The sequence below is a fragment of the Amblyomma americanum genome, chromosome 2 (genome assembly GCF_052857255.1).
Source record: "Amblyomma americanum isolate KBUSLIRL-KWMA chromosome 2, ASM5285725v1, whole genome shotgun sequence".
Lineage (NCBI taxonomy): Eukaryota > Metazoa > Arthropoda > Arachnida > Ixodida > Ixodidae > Amblyomma > Amblyomma americanum.
Genome location: NC_135498.1, coordinates 222401557 through 222423643, shown reverse-complemented (window position 1 = coordinate 222423643; position 22087 = coordinate 222401557). Strand labels below are relative to the sequence as shown.

Here is a 22087-nt window from a genome sequence, read left to right as displayed (position 1 = left end):
GCCTCAATGCCGCCACCTATCTCCAGCGTGCAGAAGAGCCCCGATGGCTTGCCAGACTACGGATCAAAGACCAGCAGCACACAGATGGCCGGCACTATGACTATGTGGCGCAGAGCACAGGCCAGGTAACAGTCTGGATGTGGACACCAGTTCGTCATCAATGACTTAGTGAAAAACTGTTGTGGCATTATTTCAGAATATTACAAAATACTTCCGCAAATAGGTGAATTTTACTATGAAATCACTCACGATGGAGCGACAGCATCGCAGTAGCACCGAGCATACCCTGAGGTTGTCATGTTGTACACCTTATTATGCACGCTAATGGACTTTTTTTGCACTCTTCATGTTTATTTTTTCCTTCCTTTCTTTTCATTGTAAAGCACCAGGATGATGCTTCTTTAAGAGAGGAGTAATGTTGCGAAGCTTTGACTGTTTGTTTGTTCATGCTGGAAGCGGCATTACCACTTTGTTTTGTGACGCAAGTTATCATCATCATCATCAGCCTGACCATGCCCACTGCAGGGGAAAGGCCTCTCCCACCATATGCCAGGTTTATTTCAATTGATAGCAGCCACATGCAGCCGCTTCTATGTTGTTAAAGATTGTTTTGGCTGTTTGTCGTGCTTTATCTCAAAAGGTCTTTGTCAGCTTTAAATCGAACATGGCCCAGTGCAGCGGTGATTCTGTCCCTCTGTGACCATCGAGCATGCTCGTTGCTGTCACGGTCGCCAGTTGGTTCAATTTGTGGGCGCAGGTGATCACAAGAAAGCATCCATTTAGGAATGACCTCAGTTGGCCTGCCCATTGACCACAGCTTTGTCACTACCACTTGACAATATCTGGACAACTTGTGGAACTAGTGGTCTATCTTCCTTAAGTGTGAGTGCGGTGCTTACTGGTTGAACCGTTTACCCTTCATTATTTTTTTCTGGTGTTTGCCTATTGGCTGTTTTTGCTTTTTTAAAGAGGTGGGTTCATATATTCCGTGTTTTTCCAGTAAAGGTTTAGTCGCGAAATAACCCATGTGTCATGTCATACTTGTTCGTGTAGTCCTGGTTGTCTACGCTGCTTTTATCATGACCTGCCCCTGTGTCTTTTTATTCTGAGCCAAGAAAAATGCTGGAGCCTGCATCACAACCAGTGAACCAGGTGGCAAAATAGTGTAGTGCCGGACAGCCTGGGAATGCCAGGCTCAGCTAGTTAAAGCACATTTTGTACAACTGAGTGGTCACCACTGCTGGGCCACTGCATTCACGGGCATGACTGCACTGCTCTGAAGACAGTGCCCAGGGCACTCCTGTTTCCATGGAAGAAAGTGCGCTCTGCGATTTCGTCCAGAGGTTCCTTTGCGTGTGCTGCACACCTGTCAATGTCCTGGCAGGCACATTTCAGGTGCTTTCATTGTTCTTGTAGTGCTGCTTGTGCCATAGCTACAGGGCAACAGGTGGGGCACAGCACTGACTACCTACCTGCTTGCCCATTAATAAATTGTCCTGCCAGACTGCAAGGGTGACGAGCGAGTGAAGGGACTGCAGCAACACTTCTCTGGACATGCCTCGTCGCTGACCACTGCTAATGGGAGGCTCCTTCATGTTGTCTTAAGATGGCCGACCCGTATGGGTTTGCAGATGTGCATGGCTCTGCTGGAGAGCAACCGCATGGCGGAGCTGCAGCAGGCGACCACGGAGGCTCTGGTGTCGCCCCTGCTCAACCGGGACCCATCAGTCTCCAAGGTGAGGAGCTCTTTGATGGCTAGTGCTCAAAGGTGCAAGGACTGCTGGGCATCCTTGCTTTGTGCGTCCATATGTTCTATTTTTGTGTGCTGCATCCATTACACAAGAGGATGAGGACGTGTCTCTCCCTCCATCATCCCTTCCTTCAAAGTGAGGACAAGGCCTTTCCTTTCCTCATGACCAATTCGTTTTGACTGCTACGCGAGAGTTTACTTAGCTCTGAAAGCAAGGGGCTCAGACAATGGTGGGGATGAAGTTCATTGGCCGTAGAGCGCCTTGGCACAAGGTGTATGCGAATGCAGTTGAGCGAGCCCCTTGATAACAGGCAGCTTTTGTCTGTAATAAGGGAGGTCTCTTATAAGCAGGATTTCATGTCTTGATTTCTCGCTGCTGTCACCCAGTGATTGAAGTTTCACAAAAGAAGTCTGTAGCTTGGTACACAAACTGCAAAAGGCGCTTTTTTTTTTTGCCTGCTTGACATAATGTCAAGATGCTTTCTACTGCACTGCAGCCGCACCTGTTGGCAAGATTTTTTTCTGCACTTATCCTTCGGTAATTCGATGAAAGGAAGAATCTTGTTCTCAATGAGGAGGACAGGACCAAGAATATGACGTAATTATTGGGCTCCTGCCATTTTCGGTGCAGGCAGACACCCGTCTGTAGAAGGCGCTGCAGTCAGCAGTCTAGCTCACATGCTGCCTGTTTTATAGTGCGTGTTGAAATAGACCACGTGCCGGAGGTCACCTTTAGTGTCTGTGGTATCCATAATATATTGCAAGATGTGAACAGGCATGTGGCCTTGATGGCATCCCTGTCGTTATTAATAGGAATTGCGTGGATACATTATGCTTTTATGTCACCTGGTAATCTCAGAAGTTCCTCAATGAAACCGAATTGCCTGCTGATTGAAAGTTAGCGTAAGTAGTGCCCATACATACATAAGAGCGGTATTCGAAATCCCGTTGAGAACTACGGTCCAGTTTCCTTGATGACTAGTATAACCTGCAAAATTCTGGAACATGTAATATATAGCTGCGTTATGACCCATTTAACTAAAAATAATCTCCTCATCCCTAGCAAACACAGTTCCAGCATGGCTTAATTTTGCAATACGCAGTTAGTATTTGTTCATCACTTAGCAATTAATAAGCAGCAAGCAGTTGATGTAGTCGCACACGGTCTCCTCCTCACCAGGTTAAAAGCTTATAACTTGGATTATAAAATAATTGAGTGTATTGCCAAGTGTTTGTCGTTACGGAAACAGGCAGTCTATCTGAACGGTTTTTCTTCACAGTATCCACCAGTTCCCCAGGGCGCAGTGTGGGGACCACTTCTGTTTTTTTTTTTGTGCGTCAGTGACATTTCAGCTTGCATGCAGTCTTCATTCAGGACATTTACAGATTATTGTGTTGTTTATAGAGTAGCAGGCGACACTTCCGACTCACAAATCATATAAGCTGTTTTAGACACTATAGCAGACTGGTGTATGCAATGGAATATGTCTTTAAGTATAAGTAAAACTTCACATCACCTTCACAAGAAAATGCACTAATCATCCTTATAGCTACAGAATTAATGATGTTACTTGAAACTTATCAAAAATCACTAAGGAGTTTAAATATCTAGGCATCTTTTTTACTTCTAATTTCTTTGATGGAGTAAAAATGTTTACTTTATAAGTAAGGCAGCATCAGTTATGGGCTTCTTACGACGGAATTTTAGTTGTTAACATGCCTTGCTTCAATTTAGTTGCTTACCAAGCAACTTGAAAGCACACTTGTATTTCAGTAATGTGCGATCAGTACTTGAATACGGATGTGTTTGTTGGGACCCCCGTACAGCTCATTAACTAAATTAGAAAAAATTCAAAACGGGGCAGTTAGACTTGTTCCTGGAAACTATAGCCGGCAACTTAGCAATGACAGAAAGCAAACTTAACCTTAAATGGCAATATAAAACGTGAACTCTGCTGGTACCCTTTAAATCAATGCCGCAAAAATTTGAGACTTGAATTGCTTTTTAGCATTTTTCAGAATCAAACAGGAATCGCTGCTTCAAATTACTTACAGCAACCGCACTGTGCTTCTTCTCGAAATGACCATAAATTGAAGATTCGTCCATATCAGTGTCGCACTCATTTGTTTAAACATTCATTTTTTCCGCGTACCATAAACGATTGGAACATATTACCAGAAGATGTAGTTTGCTGCAAAACTGTGGATTTGTTTTATGATGTTTTGTACCCCCCACCGTAATGCCCTAGTGGCACTGTGGTATTGTACGGATAAATAAAAAATAAATTAACTAAAGGATCGTAGAGGAAATTTGAGATTAAAATTTTTCCGCAATATTTATTAGTATTCCAAAACGGGCATAAACCACGAAAAATACATGCAGGCATCACACTATGGATTGAAGTGACTGGACCATTGATTGAAAGTCAGGGAATTTTCTTATAAGGATGATGTCGTGCGTAATTCTTTTTTTCTTAGAACTATTCGGTACTGTAACAGTCTGCCACCAGCATTGTATTATCGAATGATGCTTTCCTTTATGAATTGAAACAATTTGTTCATGTGTAAATAAATTGTCACCCCCCCTGCTGTAATGCCCTACAGAGCGATGCAGGTAACTAATTTCTTTGAAACAGGTCAGCGCTAAAAGAAGACAAACACACGGCGAGAGAACGACGACACGACAGAGATGAGCGCTACTAACAACTGGTTTTATTTTTCGCTCCAGGGTACATATTTAAAGCCTTGCCACATCGCATCATACGCACAACCAGGGGGCGTCAACATTTTATCATATCAAAAGTTGAGATCCATATCTTGAGCATCACCCCGCCGGGGGGTGCCTGCAGCTTGCAGGCATCGCGACGGTGAGTGGCGTCACCGCGGGTTCCCGAGCATCCGCAGGGACATCCCCGCAAGGGGATGATGGTGAACTGTGCATCACCACGGACCCGCGCCTCGCCGTGCGTGGCATCGCCGTGTCCGGGGAAAAGGGGATCCTGGTGGTTGAGCCGATGCCGAGCGTTTGGACCCTTAAGGCCCCTTGGCAGAGGCAACACACCACTTTGGCCCCAGCTTCCTGCAGACGGCACCTCCGGCCTGACCCGACCGGGGGGAATCCGCAGTCGCCTTTTCCTATCCTCCTCTCCATCTTTCACTTTCCTATCTCTGTCTCACAACTCTTCTATATCCTACTCACTTCTTGGTTTTTCCTGTTTTCCTGGCGGCGAGGGTTAACCTTGTGTGACCAACTACCCTGAGTTGAGTCATATTTGGTTATAGTTAAGGTGTACAGCTGGCGTGGGCAGGACTTGCTTTCAAGTTCCTGTCCCGTCCCCTTGTTGGACTCCGTGGTGGGTGGCTGGCACCATGACCGAAAAACTAAATTCTTTCATAGCTCCACCCTTATCCAAACCTGATCGCTCTCTAAAAAGAGGGCGGAACGAAGCAGCTGATTTTTTCTCAAAAAAGAGACAAACATTTTCAAAGTTCCACGTAATCCACAGTGAAAGTGACAGAATACAGGCAAGAATAATATCCCCATTCCTTGTGTCAAAATGCTTAACCGATACCTTGGGCCCTGGCTACAAGGTCTCAAAAATGTCCAGCGGCGACTTACTTCTTGAGCTGCGCGACAGCATCCAGTGTTCAAAACTCTCCAACATTGCGTCTATAGGGGACATCTCTGTCTCTGTAACCCCACACCGATCTCTAAACACAGTCCGAGGTGTAATCTCGGAATCAGACTTTATCCATATCACAGAAGCTGAAATGCTTGAAGGGCTTACCGACCAGAATGTAATCGATGTTCACCGAATCAAGATCCGCAGGGATAACAAAGAAATAGATACCAAACACATGGTCCTCACATTTAATACCAGTACCTTGCCCGAAACGATCGAAGTTGGATACTTGAAAGTCAACGTCAGACATTATATACCCAATCCCCGCCGATGTTTCAACTGTCAAAAGTTTGGCCACGGCTCACAAAGTTGCCGCGGCCGCAAAACCTGCGCGAAATGCGCTTCGAAAGACCAGCATTCTGAGGAATGTGACGCAGCACTGCGCTGCGCAAACTGCGAAGGAGACCATGCAGCGTACTCCAGGGCATGTCCATCCTGGAAAAAAGAAAAGGAAATAATTACCATAAAGACAAAAGAAAACATTTCATTCAAAGAAGCAAGGAGGCGTTTTGCGCTTACGAACACATTCTCTTTCACAGCAAAACCCAACTTCGCTGATGTGGTGCGCGGGGGCGTAGCACCACACAGCTCTATGGCACCTGCCGAGGCTGCTTTCACAGAGCCAGTGGCAGGGCCATCTACGCCCCAGGCAGGGACAGCGAAGGCTGCTCTGCCACCCTCAAAGCAGGGAGCGCCGGTCCATGGGTCGGCATCCCGCAGGACCTCCCCCAGTCGGGAGAGGCCTGAAACTAACACAACCGCGGGCCCTCCGCGGTTCTCCAGCACCTCGGTTGAGGTGATGGATACAGCACCCACTCCGCCTCCACTACAGAGGCGGAATTATAGTGACATAACACATATTTTAGGGTCAATGTTACCCATAGTTTTATGTCTTCAGGAGACCAATCTTGGTCCACAACATGTGCATATCCTGAAACATTATCAAACTTTTAGACGCGATCGCGAGCAGGCAAATCGACTCTCAGGAGGCGTCGCAATTGTCGTCCAAAGCGGCGTCCCTGCTCGAGAAATCAAGCTCAATACAAAACTTGAGGCGGTTGCAGTCAGCATCGTCAGCTATAAAACACTAACAATCTGTTCCGTATACATTCCTCCACATTTTACATTAACAGTCCATGATCTAGAAGAATTGATAGATGAACTTCCAGAGCCATATCTGGTAGTTGGGGATTTTAACGCTCACTCCCCTTTTTGGGGAAGCGAGCGCTGCGACTCTAGGGGGCAAACAATCGAAGATTTTATCCTCTCAAATAACATCTGTCTTTTAAATACAGGAAAAGCAACTTATTGTTGCCCAAGCTCGGCAAAAATGAGCTTTCTCGATTTAGCTTTCGCATCACCATCGCTTTTTAACGATTTTAAATGGGATGTTTTAAATGACCCCCTGGGAAGTGATCACCTACCTATTATCATCAGCCTCTCATCGTCTACTGCAGTCATCCCCACAAGACCACGGTGCTGGAAACTTCACCTCGCCGACTGGTCACTTTTTACAGCAAGTGCCACACTAGAAAAAGAATTTTGTGAAGATTTCAGCATAGACGAAATTAATGGAAAATTTACTACATGCATAATATCGGCCGCTACACTAGCCATACCACAAACAACAGGCCTCGTACACAAAAAACATAAAGTATGGTGGACACAAGAATGCACATTGGCAAAAAAACAACAAAATAAAGCTTGGGGCTCTCTGCGTCGGTATCCCACAGCGGAGAACTTGATTGCCTTTAAGAGGGCCAAGGCCAGAGCGCGATTCGTTCGGAGAAATGCCGAGAAATCCTCGTGGCAGAAATATGTGTCCTCTATAAACAGCTCAATAACCTCAAAAAAATGTGGGAAAAGGTTCGAAGATTCAGTAGTGACCATACCCCTTTCACACTTCCTCTATTGACTACACCTGGGACACAAACATCATTAGAAGAACAGGCCAACATACTAGGTGAGCATTTTTCTGAAGTTTCCAGTTCGTCCAAATACACAAACACGTTCCAGAAGCACAAAGCAATAGCAGAAAAACAAAAACTTCCATTTGCAGCAGGTATGCACGAGGACTACACTCAACCCATCACACTCCAGGAATTGATTAAGGCATTATCTTCTGGTAAAAAGACAGCAACAGGCCCAGATAATGTGCATTACGCTATGCTCGCCCATCTCTCTGAGGCTGCCCTGCAGGCATTGTTGAACTTCTTTAACAAAATATGGATGACTGGCAGAATACCTGAGGAGTGGAAGAAAGCAATAATAGTACCTTCTCTGAAACCCGGAAAACAACCAACAAGTCCTAACAATTACAGACCGATAGCCCTCACCAGCTGCATCGCTAAATCTTTCGAAAGCATAGTAAACATTAGACTGACCTTCACACTTGAATCTCGTCGACTCTTAGATTTACATCAATGTGGATTTAAGAAAGCATGCTCGACCACTGATCACCTTGTCCGCCTAGAAAACACCATCCGAGAGGCGTTCATCCACAAACAGCACTGTATCGTTGTCTTCTTCGATTTGGAGAAGGCATATGATACCGCGTGGAAGTTCGGCATCCTCCATGACCTAGCAGATCTAGGGATCCGCGGCAGGATGCTGAACTGCTTGAACGACTTCCTGACTAACCGCACATTCAGAGTCCGTCTGGGAGCAACTCTATCAACGACATTCACCCAAGAGAATGGCGTACCCCAGGGATGCATTTTAAGTACGATACTCTTTATAGTAAAAATGAATTCTTTGGCCAAAGTAATACCTTAGTCCGTAATGTATTCAGTTTATGTAGATGACATACAGATAGCATACACTTCATCCAACATACTGTCCTGCGAGAGACAAATACAAATCACACTAAATAAACTGGCTGCTTGGGCAGAGAAAAATGGATTCAAGTTCTCCCCTGAGAAAACAGTAGCTGTTTTATTCTCATTACGACGAGGCCTACAGGTCGATCCCAATCTGTGCTTGAATCAAACCACACTGCCAGTCAAACAGGAACAGAAATTTTTAGGCGTCACTTTTGACAAGAAACTTACATTTCTGTCACACATTAACAACCTGAAAAAGAAAGCATCCCAAGCCCTCAATGTATTAAAGGTACTCTCGCGAAAACGGTGGGGGTCCGATAGAGCATGCCTATTGCAAATATATCGCTCTTTGGTGCGCTCCAAGCTGGACTACGGGTGTGTGGTATATGGTTCGGCAAGAGCATCCTACTTGAAACGACTGGACCCTGTTCATAATCTTGGTTTGCGCCTATCAACTGGAGCTTATAGAACATCCCCGGTAAAGAGTCTTTACGTTGAAGCTAATGAGCCCACACTAGAGGATAGAAGAGTCACACTAACATGCACATACATCCTAAAAACCCGTTCTCTCCCTAAACATCTCTGCTATCCCATTGTTACCAAGTGCCCATCTAGGAGATTATTCAATAATAAACCACATTTTATCAGGCCACTAATAATGCGCTTTGAAGATAAATGTGAAGACTTAGCAGTGCTGGACGCCCTACCTAATATTGCACAAAGACATGAATATCTACCACCATGGTACAGCCTTCCTTCAGTGTGTGACTTCACATTGACACACGTAAACAAAGAGAAAATACTACACGAGCACATACTGCAAGAATTCTTTGCATTACAAGAAAAATATGACACTTACACCGAATTTTACACTGATGGCTCGAAAACAGAAAGTCATGTCCGAAGTGCAGTAATTCAAGGAACAAAAGAAAAAATGATACGATTGTCACAGTATGCATCGGTATTTACTGCGGAGTGTTATGCCATCTTTGTAGCTGTAGAACAAATAGTAAAAAAAAACATAAAAAATAGCATCATTTACACCGATTCACTGAGTATGCTAAAAGCGCTGCATTCTACAAACGCTGCTGAACCCATAATAGAAAAAATCATACATAACATAGTTAAAATTACAAAGCAAAAACATAACATCATATTCTGCTGGGTCCCTAGCCATGTTGGAATTTTAGGTAATGAGAGAGCAGATGCTTGCGCAGCACAAGCTAGAATTGGCCATATAAAACAAGTTAACATACCACAGAGGGATTTTTCTAAATTACTGCACAGTAAACTCAGGAATAAGTGGCAGATTGCATGGGACGAACAAACAAACAACAAACTACATTCTATAAAACCTGTTTTGGGAGAATGGAGATCATGTACACATCAGGAGCGTTTCATAGGAGTTATTTTGTGTCGACTACGCATTGGATACACACACCTTACTCACAACTTCTTACTGACAAAAAAAGGCAAACCTCTCTGCGAAATGTGTGGCAATGAACTCACGGTAAACCACATTTTAATTGTATGCAAAGAACTGGAACAACTGAGGAAAAAATATTTCACAACATTGTACAATGAATACATCCCACTACACCCCATGTTACTTTTAGGAGATCAAGCACTGGTTGATTTTTCCAGCATTTTTAAATTTCTCAGAGAAGCCAATGTTTTATACAAACTTTAGATATAAAAAGCGTAACCTTTAACAAAAGCTCTAACCGTGTGTTTGGCGCATCATAGCCTCAGTTGCTTTTGCGCCATTAAAATCAATATAACTAACTAACTAATATCTTGAGCATCACGTAACAGCCAGCCAAAAAGAATGAAAAGGAACACCAGTAATCGGTGCAGTGAAACGGAAGAAAAACAAAACGTGCTCAGTTGTTTCTTAAACGCGTCTCAAGAAATGCCCGCTCCGCGAAATATAACGTTAATGAAGCATCGCTTACGCACTGCTCTCGATCTTTACTTATGTGGAAGGCCTCCAGCAAGATTCTGGAGACTCTACTTGCGCTTCTGCCTAGAACCTTAGCTTCGTTCAACCGTGGCACACATTTGCACTCTAAAACATGCGAAACTAAGTTCGCAAGCTTGTCTTTCATGGCCTCAAGTTTTTTGCGTGCTCCCTTAAACGATCGTTAAGGCAACGCCCCGTCTGCCCGATATAGCACCTTCCACAGGAAAGGGGGATCTTATACACCACTCCTAGCGCACACCCGACATAGGCTACTCCATGTTGTGCTTTGCAACCGCGCTCATGTTCGCCGCAGATGCGCGGGCACAGCTTCGCCAGCTTATTTGGCGCCGAGAACACAAGTGGCACGTTGTGCCTGCTGGCCACTTTTTTTTATGTTATGCAACACCTTATGTACATAAGGCATCGCCTCAGGCATCATCTTCGCGCGTTCCGTGACAGCCATTTTTTTGTCGGGGACCAAACTTCTTTAGGAGGGTTTCTGCAATAGCCGTTAGGATCGAGCAAGGGAAGCCTGCAGCCAAAAGGCGGTTTACCTGATTATTAAAGTTAGCATGCATTTGGTGTGGACACGACCTACGAAGCGCAGATTCCAGACAAAGCGAAGCAATAGGTTTTTTCACAGTCTTAGAGTGGAATGAGTCAAAGGGCAAAAGCTCTTTGTTAGCACGCGGGAAATAAGCCCAGCAGGTATGTCCTTTGCACAAACTTAGCCTGAGATCCAAGAAACATATTTCGTTGTTTTTCGGAATTTCGTGGGTAAAAAACAGGCCTTTACCATGCTTTTCAAATGTTCTTACGACCTGTTGGACGGAGTCTGCGAATGTGCAGTCATTAGTGGCTTTTAAAAGGATTAAAAAAGCGTCTACATATCTAAAAACCTTTAAAACAGGGCCACCGATAAAATCTTGATCCAAAAGACGTTCAATGCATGCTAAAAAAATGTGACACAAAATAGGCAGCATACGTGAACCTATACAAACACCATTGCACTGCAGAAAATGCTGCTTGTTAAAAGAGATAAAAGTGACGCTGAGATAAAATTCTAAAAGCTTTAAAAAAATTGTCAAGGGACATACCAGCTGAAGACTGAAAGGAAATTTCGCCAGTAACTTCAACAGATTCTTTCACAGCAACTAAGAGTTCGGCTTGAGGGACAGAATAAACCAAATCCTCGACATCAACAGAAAATGCGTAACTGACCTGGCGATTGCCCTCAAGGTAATTGTAGTGTAGGCGTGAACCGCCTTTGAAGACCGTGAATCATGACAGCAAACGCATGGAACGAAACCCAGTTTATTCAGTGACGCACGCACATATATATGCACACAACTGTAGCCCTCTGGCGGTGTTCACATTGAAAAGGAAACAAGAACTAACTATACAACATATTCCCTCCCTTTGTGTTAAGGTTAGTGAATTAGTGGATTAGTACGTATTGCCACATCTCAAAGGATTTACTAATAACAAATGCACATGTACATGTAAACCATTGCAGTTTGACAAAAATGATCACAACACAGTCCTGAGGCGATGCCTTATGTACATAAGGTGTTGCATAACATAAAAAAAAGTGGCCAGCAGGCACAACGTGCCACTTGTGTTCTCGGCGCCAAATAAGCTGGCGAAGCTGTGCCCGCGCATCTGCGGCGAACATGAGCGCGGTTGCAAAGCACAACATGAAGTAGCCTATGTCGGGTGTGCGCTAGGAGTGGTGTATAAGATCCCCCTTTCCTGTGGAAGGTGCTATATCGGGCAGACGGGGCGTTGCCTTAACGATCGTTTAAGGGAGCACGCAAAAAACTTGAGGCCGTGAAAGACAAGCTTGCGAACTTAGTTTCGCATGTTTTAGAGTGCAAATGTGTGCCACGGTTGAACGAAGCTAAGGTTCTAGGCAGAAGCGCAAGTAGAGTCTCCAGAATCTTGCTGGAGGCCTTCCACATAAGTAAAGATCGAGAGCAGTGCGTAAGCGATGCTTCATTAACGTTATATTTCGCGGAGCGGGCATTTCTTGAGACGCGTTTAAGAAACAACTGAGCACGTTTTGTTTTTCTTCCGTTTCACTGCACCGATTACTGGTGTTCCTTTTCATTCTTTTTGGCTGGCTGTTACGTGATGCTCAAGATATGGATCTCAACTTTTGATATGATAAAATGTTGACGCCCCTTGTTTGTGTGCATCATGCGATGTGGCAAGGCTTTAAATATGTACCCTGGAGTGAAAAATAAAACCAGTTATTAGCAGCGGTCATCTTTGTCGTGTCGTCGTTCTCTCGCCGTGTGTTTGTCTTTTTTTAGCGCTGCCCTGTTTCAAAGAAATGCTTAACCAACTAGCCCAGCAAGTTTTTCAGGTAACTAATAAATAAATAAAATCAATAAAGAGCGGCACACCGAAAGAGGACAGTCTTGTTTACTGCTGACTCCAGCACCGCCACATCTCTGTGATGTCACGGCTTGACGCTTGTCTATATGTACTGTATGCAATAATTCCTTTTGCCCACTTCGAACCGGCAAGTGTAGTTGGTGCCTGCAGCAGCAGTGGAAGCCGTCCTTCATGCAGCACTCACAGTTTATGTGCCCCTTCGATGTTTTGCATCTAGCCAGCCGATTCTACGTTGGTTTCAGCCATAGTAAATATCACTCCTTGCCTTTGCCACGGTGCACGGGTGCAACGTCAGTTTGCAAGCAATAGCACCATACCTGTGAAGTGGGAAAGAAACCCCGCTAGTTGAGTTAAGCCATCTCTTATAAGCGAAGCTCCTGATCAAAACTCAATTACTTGTTCTTTGTTACCAACTCTCTTTTTTACCTTATGTCTTTTTGCAAAAGAAGTCTGCTTAAATGTACAGATAGGGCGGCCAACCATGTGGGCTAAAAATCTCTCTTATTCCCGATTGTCTGTTACGTTCATGTCTCTTAAAAAAGGGTTCAGCTGTAGTGCTTTTTCAAAACCATATCAGATTCAAATAGTATAATGTAATTAACGATCAAACTGAAATACTGAAAAACTAGTAAACAATGCCTTATCACCTCAAGCGTACACACTAACATCATCTTAATCCACAGGAAAGGAGATGTCAAGGACTTGAAAAATTACAGACCGATCAGCTTTTACTGTCCATTGCCTACTGAGGTGATTGCTAATGGAGTCAGGACAACCTTAGGCTTTAATCAACCAAATGATCAGGCAGGTAGACTTTTGTAAGTGGTACTTTACAGTACACCGCATGCACAGAATCAATCAGGTGATAGATAAATGCGCAGAGTGTAACAAACCAACCACCAGCTGCTGTAAAGGCTTCAACCACGATTGTTTATATCCCATCCCTAAATATGATGGTTGGCAGCAAGTGTCTCGGCGAGGTTTAAATGACCACCTGAGATAGCCTGGAAAGAGCTGCGGCAGGCTCTGCTTTGCACAAGTAGGCATGCATAACGCAGTTTTATGAGAAATTAATGCCACTTTTGTCAGCCTTCGTATTTTTGGCTGTTATATGAAGAGTCCACTTACTACGAACATCAACAACATGCACTTTTGCATTGAGTGTGGTTTGGCTGGTGTTGTGCTAACATTTCCATGGTTTTGTATCTTTTAAGGTTGGCTCTCAGTGACTGGATTCAGCTGTTATAACCGATAATGTGCTATGACAGCATTGTTATAAGCGGTTTATTTTACCATAGAACACATGGTAAAGCTGACGGTGCTGCGGTTGTTTATTGTATCCAATATATTGTTCTAACCGGTATTGCTATAAATGGGTTTGACTGTATATGTGACACCAATAGATTTTTGTTAACATGCAATTGCATAATCGATTCCCACGATGTGACGACTCTTCTGTGGACCAAACATGATGACGGCTTTGTCAGCAGCAGTGTCTAAATCATAGTGTGTAACGTGCAAAGTTGGCTTGCAATCCTGAAGGGCGTTTCACATGGATATGTGGAACCTAAATGTGCTAATCAAGCTGTGTAGTTGTTTTCTGCTAGTGCATAAAAAATATCCAAAATTCCAGAAAAGGAGGGAGGGGGGGGGGGCAGCGCTCCTCCCCCCCTTGTCCCCTTTTTTGGGACGCCCATGGAAGTCTGCAGTGTTGGAATTGGAGAGATTGGTTGGATACTGCATTGCTTTCTTGCAGATGGGATCAGACGTGTGGCATTAGCTGAAAAATAAGTGTGTGTGTTCCCAGGAGCTGGACTTCCTGAGCTTCCATGCACACTACAGGGACCCAGGGCAGGAAGAGCACACCTTCTCGCTGGCACGCCTCCTCGTGCTCAAGGTGAGCGCACTTGGGTCCAACAGTGCCCTCTGGTGCTCAGCTCCTCACCCAACCTCAACCCGTTTGTGCACTGTCGCTTCATTTCGTAGCATTGGGTTTGTAAGACACAGTTAGGAAAGCTGTCACCCGCACAGGCTATGTTGGCCAACGCCTGACACAGCAGTGCTTGACAAGATAAGAATCAAGGTGCTCAGTGCAATCTCTGTGTCAGAGCCACAACATTGTGCACCAGGAGGTCTGGTTCTCTGTGGACTATTTGGCTGTTCAGTATTGTAGGGATTGGGCTACTTGAGCAATCGGAGTGCGCGCCCGCTGCTGCTGTTTGATTGTTAGAGAGGCCCCCCCCCCCCCCCATTGGTGCGAGCAGAATGCAGGCGGCCACAGTGCTTGTCCTTCTTTCCAAGGGAAGCTCTTTCGAGAACTGCTGTAAATCACCCTCCCTTCCGTTCTTCCTGCTTCAACCTCACGTCCCTATTGGGCCACTCCGAGTGACAATTGGGGGGGGGGGGGGGGGGGGGGGGGGGGGGGGCGTTGTTTCGGCGAGAGGCCTCGAGCGGGACATGAACGGGGAAGATGGGCACAGACTCGGGCAGCAGAAAAGTGCGTAGATTTCGCCTCTCGGGTGCCCCGGCCTTTGCTGGGGGACCAAGTACACGACCAGTGTAATGTGTGCACCTAGTATGTATACTTAAATCCAGGCCCGAACCTCCGGATTCCTATCGCCCGCCTGTGCAGCGCTGATGCGCTCCAGCTTTGGGAGGGCCTAATCTGGCTGGTTTTCCGTTATCACCAGTTATTGCCAGTGACGACGCGCGATGAGCATCGACGTGCGGCCCACGTTGTCAAGATGTGCTCTGCGCATTCACCATCCTCTCTCGTGTTGTGTCTCGCGCGATTTAACCCATTGGTTGGCTGTGCAGCATGTGATCGCCTGTAGGTGTGTGGTCACGCACGTATGTAATCTTTGCTTTTCGCTCGTAGCTCCGTAGGTCCGCTTTCAGGTGCTGCGGCTGGCCTATGGGTTATGCTCAGGTCTGGGGCTTAGTGCAGTGTTCTGTAATACAGCTTACTGTATAATAAACATTTGTGCTGTCTAATATTGCACCTTCCTTCGGAGCGAGAGCACAGGTGCGCGGCAAACGCTGGCAGTGCCTTCAGCTTGCTCTTGCCTGAACCCGCGTTATGTGGACAAGTGCCACTTAACTCACCGTCACAGGTGGTAACCGCACAGTATGAAGAGCCGCCTTGCTGCCACTCATGTGTGAAGGCCTACAAGACACACAAACGCGGAGGCGCTAACTGCTGACTGGTTTTATTGGTGGAAGGTCACGCCATATATAAGCCCAAGTGTCCCGTGAAGAAGATAGGAATGATAAAGAGCAAGGGTTTATTACGGAGCCAACAAAACAGAATGCATGCACAGGCACGCACGCCAAATCTGTTTTCTTTAGTTTTTCTTTTCATTGGGGCAGCAGTTATCTGCTTCTGGAAGGTTGATCTGGGCCTCAAACGGAGATAAAGACAGGGTGCTAAAGCACTCACTGCCAAATTTCTTTTATGTGGTAGTCTTTTCAGTACTGTATATACTCACATAATGAACCTTTCTTTTTTTTTTTTTTCAGCAAAGTTCATATCAATTAGGGGGGGGGGGGGGGAGGATTCGTTTTCAGAAAATGAAGTTTAGACTTTTTTTTTTTTGTAAGAGTTGACATTTCGTGTACGGCCATCCACCCTCTCACCCACGTGACCGCCTGCCTGTTAGCTCGCCCGCTTGTCCGTCCATCCATCAGCAAAAGATGCACAGTCGACAAGTTACGCCCCAAAGTCACCCAAGTTCATGTGTTGCTGGTGCTTAGCGTATCATTCGCTCAGAAGGTGACTGCTGCATCGCGGCGCGATCCGATGATTTTCCGACAGTCAGCAATGGCTGTCAGTCATGGCGAGATAATGCTAATAATGTGATGCTGAACTGCTGTGCTGGTGGTCATGTGCGCATTTTTTGTTTTTTTGTGAGGTTAAAAAAGAAAGTAAATTCTCGAAGTTCTTTATAACGCTGCAGAAAAACAAGGACACAGGAAGAAGTACACAGGACGGGCGCACAGGACGGGCGCTATGTACTTCTTCGCGCCCGTCCTGTGTACTTCTTCCTGTGTCCTTGTTTTTCTGTAGCGCTATAAAGAACTTCGAGAAACTATGCTTCACCAACTAGACCCACAACGTGTCTTGTAAATTCCCACTGACAGAAGTGGTGGATGGGTTCATTACGTGAGTAAATATCATGATCCGTGCTGTGTTGTGCCTACTCTTGCCAAGGATATTTCTCTCTTCAAACTGGGCTGCACATCCCTTACACTTTATATGCACACAACTAAATGCTTACTTGTCATCTAGGTTTTTTGAATTTCGAGCATGCTCTCCCAATATTGGTCATTGACGCTACATCTAGTTTCGCTATGTAAATCTTTCCATGTGACATGGATGGGAATAGAACACACCACTCCAGTGGAACACTTTACTAACGGCATTTCATGATTTTCCTGTTGGGTTGACATGGGGGCTTATGCTGCAGTACTCGAACCACAAACGTGCCTGGAACCTGTTTGGGCTGGCAATGAACCTGAGCCCCGTGATGCGGCAGAACCGGTTTTGCCTGCGGCTGCTTTACAAGTACCCTGACAGCGTGCCACTGGGGCTGCTCAACGGCCACAACGCCCTGGTCTCGGGCACCTACAAGCATGCACTGGGTAGGTCTCATGATAAACCACACAATTGATGCTCGCAACATTCCCGGTTCTGTTTTATGTGCGAGGCTTTTTTTGAAAAACTCTTGAATGTTCTCCTGGCAGCCAAACACAGTTAAACCGGGACAGCAGCACCTGGTCTTGCTCATCTGTCTGTTGCTAAAGGGGCTCTAATAAGGTGGCGGTATGCCTGGGATGTTAAAGCACACTGCTTCATGAATATTGTGCAGCGATAGTTTTTTTTAATGTACTTTGCAGAAACTGAGTTATCTGTAGTCAGAATTTGAATTTCAGCATCTTTGCGCCTTTCTCTCTCTTCTCGTCACTTTTTGCACACTGGAAAGTCAGCACTTATCTGCCAGCCCCACCTCCAGGGGAGGAGCTTCCTGACCCGCCGGAGCTACGCGGCTTATTGGCCGCGGCAGTGGTAGCTGCCTGACATCTGAAAGAATCTCGCCATTAGCCACCCCTCAACCTGTATAGGCAGGTGCGAGCATGAAAAGTCCCCGGGAAGGGCTCACCAACTTTCACATGTGATTGCAGGTTCTCTGCTGAGTGTAGTTGGCTCAGGTGTTCATGACAGCCCAGTGCAGTGGTTGAGCGAGTTGATGTGCTCTCCTCGGGAGGTGTTTCGGAGCCCCTTTAAGGCACTGGTTGTTGTGTGTTGGCAGCGGAGTATGTGCAGCTACTGGGCCAGGTGGGTGAGGAAGAGCCCCTGCTGCTGTTGTGTGCGGGCCTCTCCCTGGTGCACATTGGCTGCCAGAAGTTCTCGGCACGCCGCCACTGGCTGGCAGCGCAGGCCCTGGGCTTCCTGGGCCGCTATGCACACATCCGGGGAGACAGCTGCCAGGAGGTCCTGTTCAACGTGGGCCGTGCACTCCACCAACTGGGCTTCCCACACCTCGCCCTCAACATGTACCAGCGCGCCCTCATGCAGCCCCCAGCAGTGCCAAGCATGCCGGTCAGTCTCCCCTTGAGTCCACGCAGTGTGGTTAGCAGGAAAGCAGCAATGCACCTGCTTAAGTGGTAGCTTCAGCAGCATTGTCACATGCTACGCACAAGAGCATTGGGTGCGCACATCTTTTGAGAGAGCCTCTTTTCATGAGGCAGCTTACAGTGAGGCATAAGGGAATCTACATTCAGACTGTAGTCGAGGGTTTGACGGCATACCGTCTGGTCAGGAATCATGCTGATGCAGATTGCTGGTCACTGACCAAAGTCAAAAGATGAAAAGGCGTTTCGGGAGCACTACGGCTCCCTTGTTCACTATGAAGCAAACGGCGCACGGATCCGTTGTTTTGTAGCACCCAGTAGAGTTTTTAATGATTTAGCATAGATAGGGTGTAAGGTTTCGTCGTTCCTGTTTAGTGTGTTAGACGATGTCTCTATGATAAGAGACTCAAGATTCTGCTGTGCTGATGTGTTTTTTTCTGTTGTCAATATCTTTACTTGATCCCAGTTAATCTCGTGGCCGGATTCTTGCACATGCTCGGCGATGGCGTTAGATGCTGCTTGCTGGACTCGGACATCGTTCTGGTGCTCTCTCAGGCGTCTCCTGAAGTCCTTTGTTTCACCAATATATATTGATGAGCAATCGGCGCAGTCAATTTCATACACAACGCCTGGAAATCTTTCACGAGGGAGCTTGTCCTTCACATTCACCAGTTCTGTTCGCACCTTGCCAGCGGGGACGTGCGCGATGTTGACGCCATGCTTGTGGAAAATATGTGCAAGCGCTTCCCTAATTCCCGCTACGTATGGGATAGCAGCTCGTTTTTCTATTGGTTTTTCCGTGCTCTCGATTTCTTCAGAGGCAGGCTGATTCGCTGGCATTCTTCTTTTGGTTTTCCTGATGAAGGAAAGAGGGTAGCCGTTTCTTTGCAGATCGGGCTCTATTCTTTCACGTGTGTGTCCTGGTCATTTAGTACAAAACAACACAGCCTTCCTTTCGCAGGTCCCAGACATATTCTAGGACCTCTTCTTCCAGACCAGGAAACTTTCCAGTCTGCGGTCCTCTAAAGGCTTCCATTCGTAGCCCGCAGCTTGTGCTGCTTCCGCCAGTAACGCATGCGAACTTCATCTATTCCGAAATTTGTACAGGCAGCACAATTCCCGTGCTCACCTGCATACTCCACAGTCTGTAACCTGAAGCCAGCCATTTAGCACATTTCAGCCCATCGCCCACAGCAAAACACAGTACAAGCAACAAAAAAAAAAAACTGGCAACTGGCAATGGCTGCTAGAACAAAAAAAGTAGATCTAGAACCTGTGCCAATGTCTAGCGTCGTTTTTATTGGCTGTCTCTGCATGCTCCTGCTGCTGTGCTGGCTCCGCAGGCTCCTTAAAGTTTCATATTTGCGCGAAGTGGCTGGCATGGGCAGTTCCGTGATCTTCACTCACTGCGTGCTTGTGCATTGCAATGCCTCGACACTCACACCATTCTTGAATCGTGCTGTGAGCTTCAAAAACAAGTCTTTCAAGGTTCTTTGGAGTCTCAAAAGACAATAGGTGAACGTGCAGTTTGTGTCCAGTTCATTCACTGTCTGCTTTAATTTCAAAACCTTGCAGTGAATTTTGTGTTATTAGCAGTCATGAATATTGTCATGCATCCTTCACTTCTGTTCATTTTCTAAGCATGTATCGTACCATATTGTTACGTGCTTTGCACGCACGGGGGTTTATTCAAAGAGGGGACCGGTCGAAGCAGGATGGAAGCAGGAAGCCTAGCAGCGTCCTTCAGCTCTCTCTTCTTCTTCCTCTTTCTCCGCGGGTCAGTCCTTCATCTTCTGCTTCTTCCGTCGAGGTTCTGTGGAAGCACGTTACATTTCCCTCCTCGCAGACGATGCCCGTCGGGCGAGTTAAACAGACCGTCTGGGATGGAATCGCTTGAGGCGGGCTACATGCACCACCTGAGATTGGCGTGACCGTCGACCACTAGCAGTTAGTCGTGCTATAACGTAATTAACGTCACTTATGCACTCCAACACAACAAATGGTCCAGTGTAGTGGGATAGCAGTTTCTGACACAGACCACGCTTGCGTAGAGGGGTCCACAACCACACAATGTCATCAGGAACATAAGAAACTTCTTGGTGTTGGACGTCGTAGCGGTTCTTGGAACGCTCTTGCGAAGATAAAATTCGAACGCGGGCAAGCTGGCGAGCTTCTTCAGCTCTGCAGAGTGTGGTCGCAAGAGAAGGTTCATCGTGGATGAAAAATGGTAGCATGGTGTCAAGGCCGCAGCGAGGCGAGCGAGCATAGAGCAGGTAAAAGGGGCTGTAGCCAGTTGTCTCATGTTGCGCGGTGTTGTACGCATGAGTGATGAACGGGAGTACGCCATCCCAGTCCTTATGATCTGCAGCGACGTACATGGCAAGCATGGTGGTGAGCGTACGATTAGTGCGTTCTACCACACCGTTCGTTTGGGGATGATATGGCTTGGAGTGGCGAAAACTGCAGCTGCTGAGGCGGAGAAGTTCTTCAACAACGTCCGCTGTAAATTGACGTCCACGGTCGCTAATGAGAACTGCAGGAGGGCCGTGCCGAAGAATGACGAATCGAAGTAAGAAGTTAGATACTTCAGACGCAGTAGCAACTGGTATCGCGGCTGTCTCACAATAACGGGTTAAGTGGTCTACGCACACAAGAATCCATCGATTTCCTTTAGAGGATCGTGGGAAAGGTCCAAGGAGGTCAATGCCAACTTGCTCAAACGGGGCTGTTGGAGGTGTGATTGGCCGCAATTTGCCCGGTGGACTTGAAGTCGGCAGCTTAAAGCGCTGGCATTGCACACAGCTGGCTACATAGTGCTGGATGGTTGAACGCATGTTAGGCCAGTAAAATCGTTGTTGTGTGCGGTGGAGTGTGCGTGTCACTCCCAAGTGCCCAGACGTGGCGTCGTCGTGCATCATTTCAAGAACTGTGATGCGTAGGCTTTCGGGTACGACAAGAAGCATGCGTGCTCCTCCAGAAGCGAAATTCTTCTTATAAAGCAAACCGTCGCGAATGCAAAAAGTATTCTTTACAGAATCTTGAGCGGCATCAAACAAAGAGGTTAATGTTTGGTCCTTGCGTTGCTCAGTTCGAAAAACTTTAAGATCGGGGAAGGCTTGTGAAAGTGACGACAAGTATTCATCAAAGTTGTCTGCGTCGTCCTCAGTCGTTAGAAGCGGCAAACGGGAAAGACAATCGGCATCTGAGTGTTTACGGCCGCTTTTATGCACAACAGTGAAATTAAATTCTTGTAGGCGTAAAGCCCATCGAGCAAGCCGGCCACATGGGTCACGAAGACTGACTAACCAGCAAAGCGAGTGGTGGTCGGTCACGACGGTGAAAGCATTCCCGTACAGATAGGAGCGGAAGCGCTGTACAGCGAAAACAACGGCGAGACATTCTTGCTCAGTAACCGTGTAATTTCTTTCGCTCTTACTCAACGAACGGCTGGCATATGCTACCACGTGCTGATCGTGACCATGGCGTTGTATAAGTACAGCGCCGATACCGATACCACTTGCATCAGTGTGCACTTCAATTGGTGCAGATGGGCAGAAGTGGCGTAGGATGGGGCCCGAGGTCAAAAGAAATTTCAGATGCCGGAAAGCTGCGTCACATTCGCTGGTCCAATTGAACGGTGCATCTTTATGCAGCAAACACGTGAGTGGGTAAGCGATGTCCGCAAACCTAGCTATAAAGCGTCGAAAGGACGAGCAGAGCCCTAAAAAACTCTGCAGCTCTTTCACTGATTGAGGCACCGTAAAACTTTTGACAGCTTCAATTTTCTTTGGATCTGGTCGAACACCTTCTTTATCAACAATATTATATTGGTTTTTTA

General features: G+C 46.4%; 1 protein-coding gene across 6 annotated transcripts in view; it reads left to right on the top strand.

Moving 5' to 3' along the window:
- The window catches only part of LOC144122189 (general transcription factor 3C polypeptide 3), a 188808-nt gene that overhangs the window by 89044 nt on the left and 77677 nt on the right, over positions 1–22087 (top strand). For all 6 annotated transcript variants that reach the window (XR_013312837.1, XM_077655763.1, XM_077655764.1 and 3 more), the window contains exons 16-19: positions 1632–1736; positions 14426–14515; positions 17085–17259; positions 17928–18217. Coding sequence is in view for 5 of the 6 variants with exons in the window: in XM_077655763.1 (XP_077511889.1) it covers positions 1632–1736; positions 14426–14515; positions 17085–17259; positions 17928–18217 (660 nt within the window). In the remaining variant the exon portion in view is untranslated. The remainder of the gene's footprint in view (positions 1–1631; positions 1737–14425; positions 14516–17084; positions 17260–17927; positions 18218–22087) is intronic.